We start from the raw sequence: 17,573 nt of genomic DNA on the forward strand, positions 1-17,573 counted from the left end.
CTCGGACGGGACGAGGGGGCCCCTCCAGCCCTGGGGACGGGGCGCCCCGCCGGGGCGGGGGCGGGGCGGGGGTCGGGGCGGCGAGGGGCTCAGGAAGTCGGGCCGCAGGAATCCGACGCGGCCCGGCCTTATAAGGACAAGTGCGCGGGGGCCAATCAGCGGCGGGGGCGTGGCGCCGGGCCCCGCGCGTCCCCCGCCGCCCCGCGGGCTCGTCCCGTCCCGTCCCGGCCCGGCCCGTCCCGCCGCCAGCCATGAGCTCCACGCAGTTCAACAAGGGGCCCTCGTACGGGCTCTCGGCCGAGGTCAAAAACCGGGTGAGTGAGGGCGCGCCCTCCGCGCCCGCCGGGCTCCCCAACGTGGGGCGGGCAGCGAGCGCCCAGACCCGGGAGGAGGGTGGCCCTCCGACCCCCTACCGCCCGGGGTCCCCGGGGGCACCCTCCCGAGCCCCCCTCCCGGCCCCAATGTGGGGGAGCGGTCTGGCATCCCCCCGCATCTAGGAGTGCTTGGGTCTAACCCCTTCCCCTAGCGCTCCCCCACCTGAACCCCTCCCTCACTCTCAGCCCCACGGCCCTTCCCGCGTTTCCAGGCCCGAGAATGCCCCGAGGGGACCCCAGCAGCCCCCTCCTCATTCCCCGGCCACGCGGGCTTCAGGCGGGGAAGGGGAAGGGAACGGGGCCAGTCCCCCGTTGTTTTCCAAGGGTGTGGCCCCCCCTCAGGAATTTCCCCACCTCTAACACCTGGGGTGGGGGGGCAGGACCAAGGGGGAAGTTGGACCTGGTGGGGGGGGGGGGGTGCCCCTGCTCAGCTGCTTCTTGCTGACTTCCCTTTGTCCCCATCTGGCAAAGTTAAGGTGGTGGCAAAGGCGTGTTCAGGATGCTGGGGGTCCCGAGACCCGGGATGGGGCCTGGGGGAGACACTGTTTGAGAAAGCACTTGTTGGCTGGCTCAGAGAGCAGCAGACACTTCTGGAGGGTCACACAGCGGGGTCCAGCCTACGGAACGGAGAGCAGCGGGTGATCCCTGACCCAGGGAGATGGCCCTGGCCCGGGCCAGTCACTCTGGGCCCTTCCAGCAGGAGGGGAGCTTGTCCCTCCCACCGGGCACCTGGGAATGTGGCCCCACAGCCAGCAGCCCCCGGGAGCCTGCCTGGGCATGTGGAAGGCATAGCCTTGCCAGCCAGGGACCGGCACCTGTCCCACTGGCAGCCCGGGGATCGCGGACAGGAGGGGGACCGCGTGGGCCTCCTGAGCTCCGAGGAGCTGGCCTCAGCCCCTCGGACAGAGGGAGGCTGAGCCTTGGGGAACTAAGGCGCAGTGAGCAGGCTAAACCGCGTTCTTCACTCCAGCAATCGCTGGATGGGGTGACCGGTTACACCGCCCGTGCTGGTGCTGGTGAGTGGCCCACTCAACCCCAAGGGAGGTTAAGAGCCGGGTCTGTGTGTGGGGCTCCCAAGAGATGTCACACGAGCTGCCCAGAACCACACACGGCTGCGAGCGGCAGAGTCAGGGCTGGAACCCAGACCTGCTGCACCCGCCGCCTGATGGCCACCCCCCTGCGTCTCCCGGGGCGGCAGGAAGTGGGTGAGGGCGTGGCACCCGGCCCGTGCGCAGGCAGTTTCCTCAGACGGAAGGGGCAGGTCGAGACCTGCAGTGTCTGGGATGAGGTCAGAAGGCGCCCGGTGACCAGCCCTCAGCTTGCAGGTCTGGAGAATGGGCAGGGCAGTGACTAGCTCGCCAGGGTCACTGGGGCCGCACCAGAATGGGAAACCAGCTTCCTGGGGCTTCCGATCCACGCCGCGTCCACTTTACCAGCTACTTAAGAGGAGGTTAAGACCTCTGGACACCTCTGCCTGGCCCCCCGTGCCTCAGTTTACCCCTGGCTGGATGGCATGAAGGCAGGCTGATGTCCAGCGTCCCTCTGAGCAGTCACTCAATTTCCGGCCGGCTGGGGGGGGTCTAGACCTCTGGGAACAGCTGGTCCCGATTTAGCAGGGAGGCAGCGGCTGCATTCCTGGCAGTTTGTGGTGAGGAGGAATGTGCTGAAGGCCGCTGTCCAGTGGGGGGAGGGGGGAGGCGGCGGCCGCGGGTGGGGCTGGCCGGGCGCCTCTGCCCAGGACCGCGGCCCCCAGGAGCCATCAGGGGCCAGCCCCACAGGCACGCGCGGTGTCCAGACCAGCTGGCCTGTCTCACGCTCAGCTTCTCCTTCTCAGGGCAGGGCCGCGGGGCTGTGGGAGCCAGGAGATGGGGGGTGGGCCAGGAGGATCGGGTTAGCGGGCCAGCCTCCCCGCCTTTGTCTCTGCTGTGCTCTGGTCAGCTCAGCCCTGATCCCATGTCGTGAGGTTTCTATGCAGGAGCCAAGAAGTGGGGCCCAGTTCAGGAGGCCCTGATGCAAACAATTCTGCACAGCTGGGGAAACTGAGGCACAGGGTGAGAACTGTGTCCATGCTCGTAAGGGAGTTGGGAGCAGAGGTGAGAGTAGAAGTTGGGTCTGCAGAGCGTGGCTCTGGGGTCCTGGTCCCCTGGTAGGGGTGGAAGGACAGGAAGGGAGAGCGTCCAGGGCAGGGATCTGTGTGGGCAAATGTGTGCGGGCATCTCAGCAGCCGCCCTGGGGCTGTCCGTGTCTGCCCACACACTGGCTTGGGTCCCCCTGACTTGCTGTGGCTTCTCTGGGCCCCAGCTATCCTGGCTTTCTTGGCCTTGGGTGCCCCGAGGGAAACATGGTGTGTGTGTGTGTGTGTGTGTGTGTGTGTGTGTGTGTGTGTGTGTGTGAGAGAGAGAGAGAGAGAGAGAGAGAGAGAGCTGGTGGGTAATGGGTGTGCACTGATGGGAGACCGTGAACATTTTTGTCCATTTACCCAGGGACTGTGGAGACAGCACTGAGCTGGGCAGCAGAGTTTGAGGGATAGATCATAAGCAAGGAGGTATATCGTATAAAGGTAAAAGCTAGAAGGAAAATAAGGCAGAGTGGGGGAAAGAAGGGCACGAGGAGGGCTTTCCTAGCCAGGGTACTCAGGGAAACCCTCTCCAAGGAGGTAACCTTTAAGCTGGATCGGTGACTAGATTGAAGGGAGGAACCCAGCCATGCAAACATCTGAGCCAAAAGTGATAGCTTGTGCAAGGGTCCTGAGGCATTAAGTGGTATGGTCAGTGTAAGGAGCAGAGAAAGTTTTAGTGGTTCCTCAGTAAGTTTAACATAGGGTTACCATGTGACCCAGCAATTTCACTCCTAGAGACACATCCAAAAGGATCGTATGTGAATATTCATGGCAGTGTCCTTCACTGTAGTCAAAGGTGGAAGCAACCCAAATGTCCATCCATGGATGAATGGGTAAATACAACGGGTCCATCCACACACTGAAACGTTACTCAGCCGTAAACAGGAGTGAGGCGCCCACACCCACCGCCCTGCGGGCGGACCCTGAACACACGACGCTCAGGGAGGGAACCCGACACGAGAGGCCACACGGGCTGTGAGTCCACGTGTGTGAAATGTCCAGAACAGGCTCGTCCAGGGGCAGGAAGGGGCTCGTGGGGGCCAGGGGGTGGGGGGTGACTGCTCTTGGGGACAGGGTTTCTTTTGGAGACATGGAATGTTCTGGAATTAGACTATGGCGGTCGTTGCACAATATTGCATGTTAAAAACTACTGATGGTTTACTGTTTTTTTTCGAGAGCATGCTCACGAGCCAGGGAGAAAGAGGGACGATGTTAAGCAGGCTCCACACTCAGCGCAGAGGCTAATTCAGGGCTTGATCTCACGACCCCGGGATCATGACCTGAGCTGAAATCAAGAGTCGGATGCTCAACCGAGCCACCCAGGCGTCCCTGAGCTGTTCACTTAAACATGGTTAAAATGATAAATGTTATGTTATTGTTCTCTCACCACAATTTAAAAACCGCAACAGAGGGGCGTCTGGCCGGCTCAGTCAGAGCATGTGACTCTTGACCTTGGGGTCGTGAGTTCCAGCCCCACGTTGGGTGTAGAGATTACTTGCAAAAAAGGTTTTTTTTAATAAATAAAATAGGGGCGCCTGGGTGGCTCAGTCAGGTAAGCGTCGGACTTCGGCTCAGGTGATGATCTCATGGTCTGTGGGTTCGAGCCCCGCGTTGGGCTCTGTGCTGACAGCTCGGAGCCTGGAGCTGCTTCGGATTCTGTGTGTGTGTGTGTGTGTGTGTCTCTCTCTCTCTCTCTCTCTCAAAAATAACCATTAAAACAATAAATAGACAGACAACAGACAAGAGCGGGGTTCTCCAGTGCGGGGAGAGCAGGGCGCCGCCAGGGCGTGGGGGCGGGACCGGAAGAAGCCGAGAGCAGGTGTTTCGGGACCGGAAGGAGCCGAGAGCAGGTGTTTGTCGCCAGAGGTGGGGGCGTGTCTGAGCCTGCGAAGGGGGAGCGGCCCCGCCCTCCCGGAGCTCCCCAGCTGACCGCACCCCGTGTCCTCTGCCCATCCAGCTCCTGTCCAAATATGACCCCCAGAAGGAGGCCGAGCTCCGTAGCTGGATCGAGGGACTCACCGGCCTCTCGATTGGGCCCGACTTCCAGAAGGGTCTCAAGGACGGCGTTGTCTTGTGCACGTGAGTGCGGGTGGGCAGGTGCCGGTGGCCCTGACGGTGTGCGCTTCGAGGTCACACGGTCCCATGGCCCCAGGGCTGGCTTTCCCCGCGGCGGGTCTCGGGTCTCGGGTCCTGCTTGTCTTTCGCCTTCTCGCGTGGCCGCTTGGGGGCGGCTCTCTGGCAGCCAACGTTCTCACCTCACACCCGCCCTCGGGTGGGAGCCTCCGCGTTCCTGGGCCCTTCCTCCCTGCGTCCTGCTTGGGTGGCTTCAGACATCCCTGGGCGTGCAAGTCCGCAGACTCGCCCCCCACGACAGTGGTCGCCACACTCGGGCCCTCTGCTCCCTTGCGGGTGAAGATTACATCCCAGGCGGGGAAACTGAGGCCTGGAGTGAGGTTGCTTGGGAAGGCATGAGTGTGGCAAGAGTACAGTTCGTTTCTCGGGTCTCTGAGGCTCCCCTGCGCTAACGGAGGGTCCTGTCCCCCCTCCCCAGACTCATGAATAAGCTTCAGCCGGGCTCTGTGCCCAAGATCAACCGCTCCATGCAGAACTGGCACCAGGTGAGGCGCCCGCGGGCGGCAGGAGGGGGCAGCTGACCCACCACGTGTGGCGGGCGGGTGGGCGGGCCGGGTGGCCTCACGCTCCTTCTCCCGCCTTCTCCCAGCTGGAAAACCTCTCGAACTTCATCAAGGCCATGGTCAGCTACGGCATGAACCCCGTGGACCTGTTCGAGGCCAACGACCTGTTCGAGAGCGGGAACATGACCCAGGTGCAGGTGTCCCTTCTGGCCCTGGCCGGGAAGGTGAGGCCCAGAGACGGCACCAGCCACCTCGGACTGCGTGCTGGACAAGGCAGGCACGGTCCGCCCAGTCGCGGACTCACGGTCTCAAGGGAGGAGACGAGGAACAGATCTTTTACTTAAAAAATAAAAAACCAACTTTATATTTGAGAGCAGTTTTAGGTTCGCAGCAAAGTTGAGAGGAAGGTGCCGAGATTTGCCGCGTGCCTCCTGGCCCCGCGCGCACGGCCGCCCCATGGGGTGGCACTGTGTCCCTCAGGGGACATTTGTCACAATCCGTGAAGCTCCGTGGACACGCCATTGTCAGCCAGAGTTCATCCCCGAGTCACCCTGGATAGATTAGAAATACGTCACATGTTGTGGGAAACACCCTGAGCACAGGAGGATCCGGCCAGTGTGTGGGGTCTAGTGACCAGGGAGGAGCGAGGGGCAGGTGTCCCTGCCCGGCGAGCTGCTGGCGGGTCGGGTAGGAGGGGTGGGCAGTGAGGATGCCCCCCGCCCCCCGAGTCCTTGTCCTGAGCTGTCAGACCGCTGGTGGCTGAGGCGCTGGGTGGCTGGTGGGTGGGGGCGGGTGGGAGCCCGTCCCCGTGCCTCCCCCAGAGTTGCACAGTCTGGGCCCGGTGCAAGGGGCTCCGCTGCCCCCCACCCCTTTGATGCTCCCAACACCCCTCCCCTCCAGGCCAAGACGAAGGGGCTGCAGAGCGGCGTGGACATTGGCGTCAAATACTCAGAGAAACAGGAGCGCAACTTTGATGATGCCACCATGAAGGCGGGCCAGTGCGTCATCGGGCTCCAGGTGGGCTCCCGGTGCCTCCGACCCTGGCCCGCCCCGGTGGGGTGGGGGCTTCTAATGTGACCGGGGCCCGATGAGCCCCGTGTCCCCTCAAGTTCAGGGCGGGGTCTAGAGGCCTGGCGGGGGCACCTGACCTCTCCTGCCCGCCTCCCTGCAGATGGGCACAAACAAGTGTGCCAGCCAGTCGGGCATGACAGCTTATGGGACGAGAAGGCATCTGTATGACCCGAAGAACCACATCCTGCCACCCATGGACCACTCAACCATCAGCCTCCAGATGGGCACAAACAAGTGTGCCAGCCAGGTGGGGCTCCCCGGGCCCCCCGGGCCCCACCTCCCTGCGTGCTCTTATCCTTGTCCCCACGCGTGCCTGTCACTGAGAGTCCCGCTCTGGAGTTCCCTCCGACCTCTCTGCCAGCTTGCTGTGTGTCCCGGGCAAGTTACTAGCCGGCCCTGTGCCTCACCCGCCCCTCCCTCCCCAGGATTGCCCAGGGGCTCCGTGCAACCCTGGTATCTTCGGATCTGCTGATTCTCACTTTCCTGCCACCTGGCATGTGCCAGTACGATGGTCTTGGAAGTCTTGGGTTCTTGGGACGCCTCGGCCCTCACCTGGGGAGCTCCCTGGCTGGCAGGGAGAGCCGGGCCCATACAGTCGGCACAGAGGGCGAGAGAGGGCGTCCAGGCAGGGCTGGGGGGGACCCACGGGAGCCTGCGCTACGTTCAGACCCAGACGGAGTTGGTGCGGGGGGCAGGGGTGGGTGTGGCCTCCGTTGGCCCTCCTCCGCCGCCCTCACGCTGTCTCTCCTCCTGTGCAGGTGGGCATGACGGCCCCCGGGACCCGGCGGCACATCTACGACACCAAGCTGGGGACCGACAAGTGTGACAACTCGTCCCTGTCCCTGCAGATGGGCTACACTCAGGGCGCCAACCAGAGCGGCCAGGTGTTCGGCCTGGGCCGGCAGATCTATGACGCCAAGTACTGCCCGCAGGGCCCGGCGGCCGATGGGGGTGCGGTGGCTGCAGGCGACGGCCCAGCGGAGGCCCCGGAATACGCCCCCTACCGCCAGGAGGAGGCGGGCCACTGAGCCGCCGGAGCGGGGCGCCTCCCCACCTCACCCTGTCTGCTTCTCGCGTTTTTCTGTTTTCGTCTTGTGTTTCTGCTTGTCTGTGGGGAAGGGGTGGAGGTAGATCGGTGGGCGGGGTGTCCGCCAGAGCACCTCCCGCCAGCGAGTTTCCCAGCAGGCTTTGGGCTGGCCTGGGGGGTGGAGGTGTCGGGGGAAGAAACCTGGGCAGGGAGGGGCCCTGCCCCGAATGGTTTCCGGTCGCCTTTCCCTCTCTTCCCTTTTCTCTGCCGATCAGTTTGTGGTTTCTGTGCCCACAGAAGCTTCGGGCAGTTTTAATGAAAGAAAAATAATATTTTTTGCAGGGGAGTCGGGGGCGGGGTTTGGAGATGGTGGAAGGGGATGCCGCCGAGAAGGAAGCAGGTCCCCTGGGAGAGGGCAGGGCCACAGTCCCCAAGTATTTTAGGTCTTGTGAGGACCTAGCAGTCTCAGACAGTCACCCGTAGCCCACCCCCCTCCCCCAGGGCCTAGCAGAGAAACTGAGGCCCAGGCAGGACAACAGAGTTCTGCCTGGTTGACACAAAGCCAGGCCCGCCCCCCACCCTTCCCCTACTTGTCCCCATTCCTCTGCCAAGTACTGCACAGGGATCCCCACCCGGAGGTCCTCCCTGGGGACTGGCCCCCATCCAGGAGCCCTGGGACCAAGAGATAATGTGAAATGTCAACTGTGGACCAAAGGCAATAAAAACCTCTTTTTAGGAAGAAACTACTGGGAGAGTTGGGAGTCTGCGGCAACCTGGGGGTGGGGGTGTGGCGGGGGGCCCTGGGGGTGGGCACTGGACCAGCATCTAAGGAGGTCCTCAGGGCTGCGCAGCGGAGCTAAGAGCGGAGGCCCAGGGCGCTGGTGAGTGTGGGTTGAAAAAGTGCTTTGCGGGTCAGGACCTGCGTGGCGGAAAGAGGCGGGCCTGCCTGCTGGCTAGAAAGGTGAGCCCCGCAACCCATGTCCCAGCCCACAGACAGCTCCACCTGCAGCCCCCAGGGGTTGCTCGGGCTGTTCACTAGGCCCGCAGTTCCGGAAGCGGCAAACTCCTACACATCCTCAAAGCCCCAACGCCAAGCCCACCTCCCTTTTCTCAGGGATCCTCCCAGTATATCTGCTTGCTCCCCGGTGGGTGCCTTCAGAGCTGTGGGTCCATACACGTGCTTCGTCTTCACCATGGTCTTGGGAAATCTACCCAGTCTTCTAGAAAGGGATTCGGAGGTATTTCTCAAAATGCAGTGACCGTTATGACCCAGGACTCTAATCTTGGAATGCTGGGCCCCCCCTTCCCCCTTCCACCATGGCCGGGCCCACTGTAGGGACCAAAGGAATGTTTGTGGGATTGACAAATGATGACCAATGGAACCCCCACCTTGTGGATGGACAAGTGGAGTCCCAGGGTCACGAAGGGAGTCTGCCTAGGCCGGGGTCCCCCAGAATAGAGTGGGGAGAAAGGGACCTCGTAAGACAGGGAGCTGCTGCACTGCCGGCGGGTACGCAATGTGGGGAGACAGCCCGGCCGGCCTGTCGGGGGGTCGGCCAGCGCGGGGTGAGCCGGCGACCCAGCGCCCCAAGGTGACGCAGCAAGAGGAGAGCGGCCCCTTTAAGAAACCCGGCTCTGCGCGGCCTCCTTCCACGGCGCGCGTGGATCGGGCGGGCCCGGCCTGTGAGTGGCAGGGATGGCAGCCAATAGTAGGGGGCGGGGGCGGGGCCGGGCGCGGCCCCGGGCTTCCCAGGCCCAGGAGGTGAACTGCTGGGGTTTAGGGCTCGCTGCGGGAGACGCCTCTTAAAGGGGCCGCGACCCCGGGCTCTTGGGCGCAGGGAAGGCGGCCAGAGATGCGGGCTGGAAAGGTGAGAGGGTCCCGGGGTGCGGATGGGTGGGAGGAAGGCAGGTTCCCTGGGAATTAGGGGGTGGGGGCGGGGTCCACACCTCCCCACCTCCCCGCCCCCGGTGGGTGTGAGCGGCGAGGGGCGGCAGAACCCGGCACTAATTCTGCAGGGCATTGGACTCACCTGACGGGTATTTGCCGACAGACACCTGCAGCGCCTCTCCGCGTTAGAACTCCGACAAGCCCTCTGCCCCACTGGAAAAACGGAGGCTTCCCCCACCCCAGCTCCCACCCGATGTAGAGTCCTCCAGTGGGGGGTCGGGGGTCCCGGGTCCTAGTTCCAGCCTCGACCGGGGCCTGTGGCAACGCCCTGCCCCCGGCAGCACAATAATGAAGTAGGCCAGAGCTGGACAGGTGTAACCAAAGCGGGGATCAGGAATTGCTGGTTCCAGGAGCCGCAGCGCTGCCTCTCCGCCTAACTCTTTCTCTGCGTCTTGTGGTTCTTAACGATAAATGATACACGAGGGGTGGGTGGAGCTGGGGCCCTGCTCCCGCGGGGTGGCTCTGCCTGTCTCTGGGAGCCTGGTGTGTAAAATGTTCAGCACGGTGAACACTTTGCTGTTATCATTGGGTTAGAGCTGGGGCTGGGGGGCGGGGATCTTTCCCAGGACGCGGGATGAGGCTGGGGGCCAGGACCTGGCAGCCCCCAAAGGGGCTCAAAGTGGAGTCGTGACGAGTCAAGCCGAGGCTCCTCCCCCTCAGGAATTAGTTGGTAGCCTTTTGGACCCCAGCCCTGCAGCGAGCGACAGCCCAGGCAACCAATCAGGTGCGGGGACGGCTTCGGGCAGGGCTCCCATTGGCCCGCTCCGCCCCTCCGGGGACAGAAGGGACCCTTAAATAAGTGCCTGCTGTTCGGCTCCAAGCAGAGCTTCCAGGAACCCTGCACCACGAGCTAGAGGAACGAGGTTCAGGGAGGGCCGGGGGTTGCCCGCAGCCACACAGTGCGTCTCAGCCGGACCCTCCATCGTGTGCTCTGTGCATTCCCACCATGGCCTTCTGGACACAGCTAATGCTGCTGCTTTGGAAAAATGTCCCGTATGGCAGGAGACAGCCGGTAATGCCAGGACAGATGGGCCAGGGCGGGGCGGCCCCGGTGTCCCCCACGGTCCCCCCCCACGGTCCCCCCCCTCCCCCGCCTCTTCTGCCCCTCTCCCAGATGCAGCTCTTGGTGGAGTTGCTGGGGCCTCTGTTTCTCTTCTTCATCCTGGTGGCTGTATGCCACTCCCACCCCCGACTGGAGCAACACGAGTGTAAGCCCCCCCCCCCCCACCCCGGGACCAGGCCCTTTGCGGGGAAGAGGGGAGGCACTGGGTCACCCTATCCACAGGGTCCCGTGAGCGGCAGAGAGCGCGAGTCTGAGTGAGCACTCTGTCTGAGAGGGTGCAGACACGATGGGGGTGCAGGCGAAGCTCCCCACGCCCAACGTCCCCACAGGCCACTTCCCCAACAAGCCGCTGCCCTCGGCCGGCACCCTACCCGGCTCCAGGCTCTCATCTGCAGCATGAACGACACCTGCTTCCCGCAATCGGCGCCCGCTGAGCAGCCAGGTGTCCTCAGCAACTTCAAGGACACCCTTGAGCGAGCGGGGGTGGGTGCGGCAGCCACAGGCACGAGGGTGTCTGCTGAGCCTCCACCTGGTGCTCTCTCTGCCCCCAGCGTCCTCTGGCTCCTGGCAGATGCCCACACCCTCCTCGGGGTGGGGGACAAGAGCCCACAGGATGCTGGCCAGCCTGGGAAAGCTAATGCCGATGCTGAGAGCGGCAGGCGGAGCAGGTGAGGAGGCCAGGGCCCTTTGGCCGGCAGGGATGCTCTCTGAGCCTCCACCTGCCCGGCTGGGTCATGGGCACAGGGCGGGAGCTGTCTCGGGCCAAGCTTCGCCTAAACTCGTGCTTCTGTGTGTTCCTCTCCCAGCCCGGCCTCAGCCAAGCGACCGGCTGCGGGACCGCCTGCCCCTGACCACTGAGCTACTGGGGACACTGCTTCGAGAGACGAGATGGGGTGGGGCGAGACCAGGTGACTCTGGGATGCTGCCCTCAGGGTCCTCAGCCTGACCTTCTGTCACGTGCTCTGCTCAGCTCCCACCGTGGCCTTCTGGGCTTCCCCATCCTGGCCAGGGGCCTCTGGTTCCAGCTTCCAGGCCTTTTCCTGGGCTGTCCCTGGCTCCTGGAGGGACGAGGGACGGGTGCCCAGATGGGCTGTGTCCAGCATGGTGGTGAAGTGTCCGGCCCGTGAGGCCTTGCATGAGTCCACGTGCCTCTCGGAGGCTCCGTTTCCCTATTTGTAAAACGGGATCTTCGGGAGCTTGGCAAACTGCTACACCCCCGGTGAGAATGCCATCGAGGTCATCATCGCCCTTGTGGGCTTTCTCCCCAGCGATCCCTGGGGTCCGGGCTGGCCCAAACCCGGGAGCCCGTGAGGAGCTTCCTGGAGGCAGCAGAGAACGTGGCCCAGGAGGTAAGCGGCCCACTCACCCTCCACCCCAGCCGGGAGGCCGAGAGGGGAAGCTGCCGGGATGGGGAGGTCCTGGGAGGGCTTGGGCAGAAGGGGCGAGGGAGAAGGTGCTCCTGGCAGGGTCCTTCCCCGGTCGAGGCTGGGTGGCATCCTTGGTGACCTCCCCAGCTCCTGGCACTGCCCGGCCTGGTAGAGCTGTGGGCGCTGCTGCGGAGACCTCAAGGGACTAGCCGGCCCACGGAGGCCGTGTCGGAAGTCCTCTGCGGTGCCAAGGGCCCTGGCATCCCAGGGGGGGCCTCCCTCGACTGGTATGAGGCCACCCACCTGAAGGAGTTGGTGGGGCAGGAGCCCGCCCCGGGGCCTGCCCGACAGCAGCCTGAGTGAGTGACTGACCTCTAGTCTGGGAAGTGGGGCAGTGGGAACGGGGGCAGGGCCTCACGGTGCCCCCATGCCAGGCCCTGCCTGCGCTGAGCTGATGGGGTCGCTGGAAACCCACCCACTGTCCCTCCTGCTCTGGAGGCGCCTGAAGCTGCTAGTCCTGGGGGAAGTGGCTTCACCAGGCGGCTCACGGCCCAGGTAAGGGCAGGAGTGGTCCTGGGTCCCTCCCTTAACCCAGGGAGGCTGTGCCAGGCCAGAGGGGGGGCCCTGACCCCGGAGGCTTCCTGAGATGGGTGGTGGACTCAAGGTGAAGTTAGAGTTTCCCAGATTGCGGGCAGAGGAACAGAATGCACCAGTGCTCAGAGCCACGGGCTGGAGCAAAACGGGAGAGGTGGGCAGGGGTCCTCAGAGCAGGGGAGGGTCGAGAAAGGGCTGGCCTGGCATTTATCTTGGTGCCCACCTGCCATGGGGGAACCGGACCTTCTAGAAGCTGGCTCTACTGAAGGGCCTCCAGGAGGCGTGGGGTGTGCTGGGACCCCAGCTCTTCAACTACTTGAACGACAGTACAAACGTGGCCATGTGGCAGGTTAGGCCAGGCCGGAGGACAGCAGGTTCATCCAGGGCCTCCCTGGGCCCATCATCCCTGCCCAGGATGTGGGGGCGAGTGTGCAGGCGGCTTGTGGAATCCAGGGGAGCTCAGGGAGGGGGACCCAACTTGGAGCAGTGCCCCATTCCAAGGAAAGCCTGAGGAGGGCCACAGCTTGGCCCTGCAGAAATCTGATGGCCGAGCTGGGCCGCGCCCTGGGGTCCCCGAGGAAGAAGCGCCGCCTGGCCCTGAGGTTCCCGGGAGGATCCGGGCACCCAGGACCCACACCCAGGCCCTTCCTCGGTGTGTGACCCTGGACAAGCTGGAGGCGGCACCCTCAGAGGCAGCCCTGATGGCGCGGGCCCTGGAGTTGCTCGCGGAGCACCACTTCTGGGCCGGCATCGTCTTCTGGGGCCCGAGGGACCTTTGGACCCCGCACCGCTCGCAGGCCCTGGTCACCTGCGCATGAAGATCCGCGTGGACATCGACGCCTTCGCGAGAACCAATAAGATCAGGAACAGGTGGGGGTGGACCCGAGCGTGGTGGGCGGGGCCATCCCCGCCTACAGGAGCCTGGGATGGGTGGAGCCCAGGACTCCTTGGGCCAATTGGGGTCTACTGTGTGTGGGGTCTCCGTGGGGCGTGGCCCAGGGCTTCCGGGGCGGGGGCAGCACCTCGCGCTCCCGGACGAGATGCAGGCGGGCACAGACATGTGTGCTCGAGAGTTAAGGTGGTGATGGGCGGGGCCGTGGGGATCCCCGGCCTCTCCCCGCAGCCCACCACCGTGCCCCATGCAGGTTCTGGGACCCGGCCCGGCTGCTGACCCCTTGACAGACCTGCGCTATGTGTGGTGTGGCTCAGCGGCACCGAGGACCGTGCAGGCCTCTACCCGCAGCAGACACCCTCCCCGTGCTACGCGGATGACGCGTGAGCGCCGCCTCCCTGCTCATCCACCCCCCTGCTCATCCACCCCCCTGCTCATCCACCCCCCTTCCGCCGCCAGATCTCGGCTCGGGCTCCGTTTGGAACATTCATGCGGTCGAGGCTGCGAGCCACTGGTTTGGAAGGACCACTCCCTGTGACCTGTAGCGGGAGGAACCGGGATCCCGGAGGGGCTGGGGTCCCGGGGGGGGGGGGGGGGCGGGGGAGGGCGGGGGGGGGGGCAGGGAGAACGCGGCCTGTGAGGACAGCTGGGATCCTAAGGCTGGAACAGGGGTCAGGGGACATCCGGGGCCCAGCTGCGCCTTTGGATCTCCAGTGCCCGTGGGGGCTGCGCGGGGTCTCCGGCCTCCACCGCAGCCGCGCCCCTGCCTCAGGGTCCTGCGTGTACAGAGCCGGTCGCTGCCGCTTTTCCTGACGCCTGGATCCACTCCGTGGCGCCGGTGGGGAAGGCCGTGGTGCGAGGGAAGGAAAGGAGGCTGCGCCACACGATGCAGGCCCTGGGGCTCTGCAGCGCGGTGCTGTGGCTCGGCTGGTTCCTCAGCTGCCACTCGCCCTTCCTCGGCAGCACGGCGCTGCTCGTGCTGGTGCCCAAGGTGCGCACGCCTCGGCCTTCCCGGCTGCGGGGTGGGTGCGCGCGCGCGGGCCCCTGGGCAAATCCCGGAGCCTGAGGAGCCGTATTCGCCCTTCGCAGCTCGGGGACATCCTCCCCCATAGCCACCCGGCCGTGGTCTTCTTGTTCTTGGCGGCTTTCGCCGTGGCCACCGTGGTCCAGAGCTTCTTTCTGAGCGCCCGCTTCCCCCGCGCCAACCTGGCGGCCGCGTGCGGAGGCCTGGCCTACTTCGTGCTCTGTCCGCCCTACGTGCTGTGCGTGGCCTGGCGAGACCGGCTGCCTGCGGGTGGTCTCTGGCTGTGGTGAGACCCGGGGTGGCCGGGTGCGGGGGGGGGGGCTGGGCCCTGGGCCCTGGGCCCTGGGCCCTGAGCTGCGTTTGCTCGCTGACGCCCCTGTCCCCACCACAGTCTTCTGTCGCCTGTGGCCTCGGGGTTCGGCTGCGAGAGCCTGGCGCTGCTGAAGGAGCAGGGTGAAGGCGCCCAGTGGCACAGGGCGGGCACCGGGCCCGCCCCTGGCGTCTTCAGCCCTGCCCAGGTCTCTGGCATCCTGCTGCTCGACGCTGTGCTCTATGGGCTCGCCACTTGGTACCTAGAGGCCGTCTCCCCGGTTGGGTGGGGATGGAGGGTGGGGTAGGGACACAGGGCAGGGGCGTACCTGCAGAAGGGCGGCCGGGCTGAGGGCCTTGGCGAGCCGGGGCAGGGCTGAGGGGCCGCTTGGTGCCTGGAGGCAGTCCTGGGCGGCTCTTCCTGGCAACTAGGCCCAGGGGGCTGCGTTCGAGGGACGGCCTGAGGCAGGCCGATGGGGTCCTGGCCGGGCCCTCCCACCTGGATGCCCTGATCCTGGGCGCGTGGTCAGAAGCTGGCACACCCCAGGGTGATGAGCTCAAGAGTAACAGAGCACCGCTCCTCCCAGGCCAGTATGGGATCCCCAAACCGTGGAACTTTCCCTTTCGGAGAAGCTATTGGTTTGGACCTTGTTCTCCCAAGGGCTCCACCCCGCCTCCCACCCCGAAGGACCCAGAGGGTGAGCCACGAGGAGACCTGACGGCCGCTTCCCTGTCTGTATGCCCCATGTCCCCCAAAGACCCAGGTTCCTACAGGGCCCGGTCCTCTGCACACCTCCACCCCCCCCCCAGGCTCCGTGAGGCTCCCCTAATGCCCATAGGCCCCAGCCCTGATGGGCCCCTGACTCCACGGGCCAGCATTTGTGGCCTCCCAGGTCCCGCAGAGCACCCCCTACAAAGGGCTCCCGTGGTCGAGCCTGCCCTCCTCCCGCAGTGCCGACAGAAGAGGTCCCGCCCGGCTGGATTCCGGGGGTCTCCGTACGGGGCCTGGAGAAACGCTTTCCTGGCACCCCCCAGCCAGCCCTGCGTGGGCTCAGCCTGGACTTCTGCCAGGGCCAGATCACCGCCTTGCTGGGCCACAACGGAGACGGCAAGGCCACCGTGCTGTGGGCGGTTGCCAGTGTCCTAATTTCCCCCCGGCCTCAGCTGGCACATCTGCTCAATGGGAGAGGTGTCTGGGGTCTCCACAGGGGAAGTCGGGACCCCCAATCCACTTGGGGTACACGGCGGATAGACAACCGTGTTCTCTGAGCCTCAGTTTTCCTCCTTTATAGAACGGGGACATAACACACCTCGAGTCTGGGCACACAGTAGGTGCCTTTTAAGTGCTTTTGCTCCTTCTCTGGGGGTCTCCGTTTCCTCCTCTGAAGGGGCAGCTGCTCTGAGACCCCTTCACCCCCAGGTCCCTACCGAGTGGCCTCTTTCCACCCACTGGTGGCTCTGCCCGCATCCTGGGCCACGATGGCCAGTCCAGAATGGAAGCCGTCCGGCCCCACCTGGGCGCCTGCCCGCAACACAACGTGCTGTCTGACGTGCGTCTCGGCGGGCCCGGGGGTGCAGCGTCAGGGGTGGCGGGGCTGGGTGTTCTTGGGGCTCTGCCTGCCACGGGGCCGTTGTTCCAGCGCGTGGCTGCAGGCTGACCTTGGAGGAGCACATCTGGGCGGCCGAAGGGCCTGAGTGCAGGAGCTGTGAGCCCCGAGGAGGCCCGTCTACTGCAGGACGTGGGGCTTGTCCCCACGCGGTGTGCGCAGACCCGTCGCCTCTCTGGTGAGCCCAGCCGGGGAGGAGCATCCGGGTCGGTGGAAATGGTGCTGGGAAGGGGGTTGGGACTTTACCCCAAGGGCCGTGCGAAGCCCAAGGAGACACCAGATCCGGGAGGCCCAGAGGGGCTAGGCACGGAGATCCAGGGGGTGGGGAAAGGGGGCACGGGGAAGGGACGCAGCCCTGCCCGAGACCGAGGGGACGGTGCTGGGACCCCCGCACCTGCCTCTGCCCAGGTGGGACGCAGCAGAAGCTTTCAGTGGCCATCACCTTTGTGGGCGGCTCCCAGGTTGTCATTCTGGATGAACCCACGGCTGGTGTCGACCCTGCTTCCCGCTGCAGCATCTGGGAGCTGCTGCTCAAATCCCGAGAAGGTAGGAGTTGGGGGAGGCACGAGGATCCCCTAGATTCTGATTCAGCGGCCAGAAAATGTTTCTGACGAAGAAGTGCTTGGAGTGGGGTTTTGAGGGATGAATAGGAGTTGGATGCCAAACAGGGCAGCGCGGCTGGTGGGAACGGGCTGGGACAGCCTGAGGGAAGGGCCAGTGGGGGGCTTGACTCCGGGCAACAGGCTCCGTAACTCCAGCCTGGACCCGTGACCCCATGTGGACTGCGGGCCCGATCTCCGGTCACCTCTTGCCCTCAGGTGCTTAACCCTAACCTCCTCTGCCTGCAGAGACAGGCTCCCGTGGGTCACTCCAGCCCCTTCCCCGAGGACAGCCGGCTGCGTCCCTAGTTGACGCGCCCCCGTCCACCCAGGTCGCCCAGCTGCTGTCGCTCGTGCGGTGCCTGGTGCCCGGGGCACGGCTGGTGAAGGAGCTGCCCTACGGGTCTCCCCCAGCAGCACACCCCGGGGAGGAGGCAGGGCGCACGCAGAGGGCCCCACAGCGTCTTGGGCGCGGGCGACTCCTGTGGGGTCCCGGGCTGAGCCCCCGCCGCTCTGTCTCCCCAGGTCTTCCCGAAGGTGGTAGAGGCTTGTGCTGCGGACGTGGACCCAGAGGACGCGGCCACAGGTCCCTGTCCTTGACCCCGCGTCTTGGTTCAGAGTTAGACTTGACTTTACGGCGAGGCCCCAGCCTTGGTTGCGTCTCAAGGCGCAGCCTCGACCTCCACCCCTGATTCCCGACCCCCTCTGTCAGCGACCCAGGACCTTGACTCAGACCCTCGGCTGAACGGCGACCCTCAAACCTGAACGCACCCCTGATGGCCCCACAGATCACCAGCCACAAGCGGCAGCTGGGCTCAGGCCTCGGTCCCCCAGACGTGACCTCACGGCTCAAGGTTCTGCCGGAAGAGTCGGCCCTGGAGAACGGGGAGCTAGGTGAGTTGTCCCGCCTCGAGCCTGCGGTCCCTCCCTGTCCCCCGGAGCC

The 17,573-nt window shown here is 65.0% G+C and overlaps 1 protein-coding gene across 1 annotated transcript; it reads left to right on the forward strand.

Moving 5' to 3' along the window:
* Positions 1 to 202: 202 nt before the first annotated feature.
* On the forward strand, positions 203 to 7,970 carry CNN2 (calponin 2). The gene is made up of 7 exons (XM_042927750.1): positions 203 to 314; positions 4,451 to 4,572; positions 5,045 to 5,111; positions 5,216 to 5,353; positions 6,030 to 6,146; positions 6,301 to 6,447; positions 6,959 to 7,970. Exons 1-7 carry the CDS (start codon positions 252 to 254, stop codon positions 7,226 to 7,228), a joined length of 924 nt encoding a protein of 307 aa, XP_042783684.1. The 5' UTR covers positions 203 to 251; the 3' UTR covers positions 7,229 to 7,970.
* Positions 7,971 to 17,573: the final 9,603 nt, after the last annotated feature.

Source organism: Panthera leo, chromosome A2, assembly GCF_018350215.1.
Source record: "Panthera leo isolate Ple1 chromosome A2, P.leo_Ple1_pat1.1, whole genome shotgun sequence".
Taxonomy (NCBI): domain Eukaryota; kingdom Metazoa; phylum Chordata; class Mammalia; order Carnivora; family Felidae; genus Panthera; species Panthera leo.

Coding starts and splice junctions, on each gene's coding strand:
- CNN2 (XM_042927750.1), top strand. CDS start 252: ATGAGCTCCACGCAGTTCAACAAGGGGCCCTCGTACGGGCTCTCGGCC. Junction 5,354..6,029: donor TTCTGGCCCTGGCCGGGAAG/GTGAGGCCCAGA, acceptor CCTCCCCTCCAG/GCCAAGACGAAGGGGCTGCA. Junction 6,448..6,958: donor CAAACAAGTGTGCCAGCCAG/GTGGGGCTCCCC, acceptor CCTCCTGTGCAG/GTGGGCATGACGGCCCCCGG.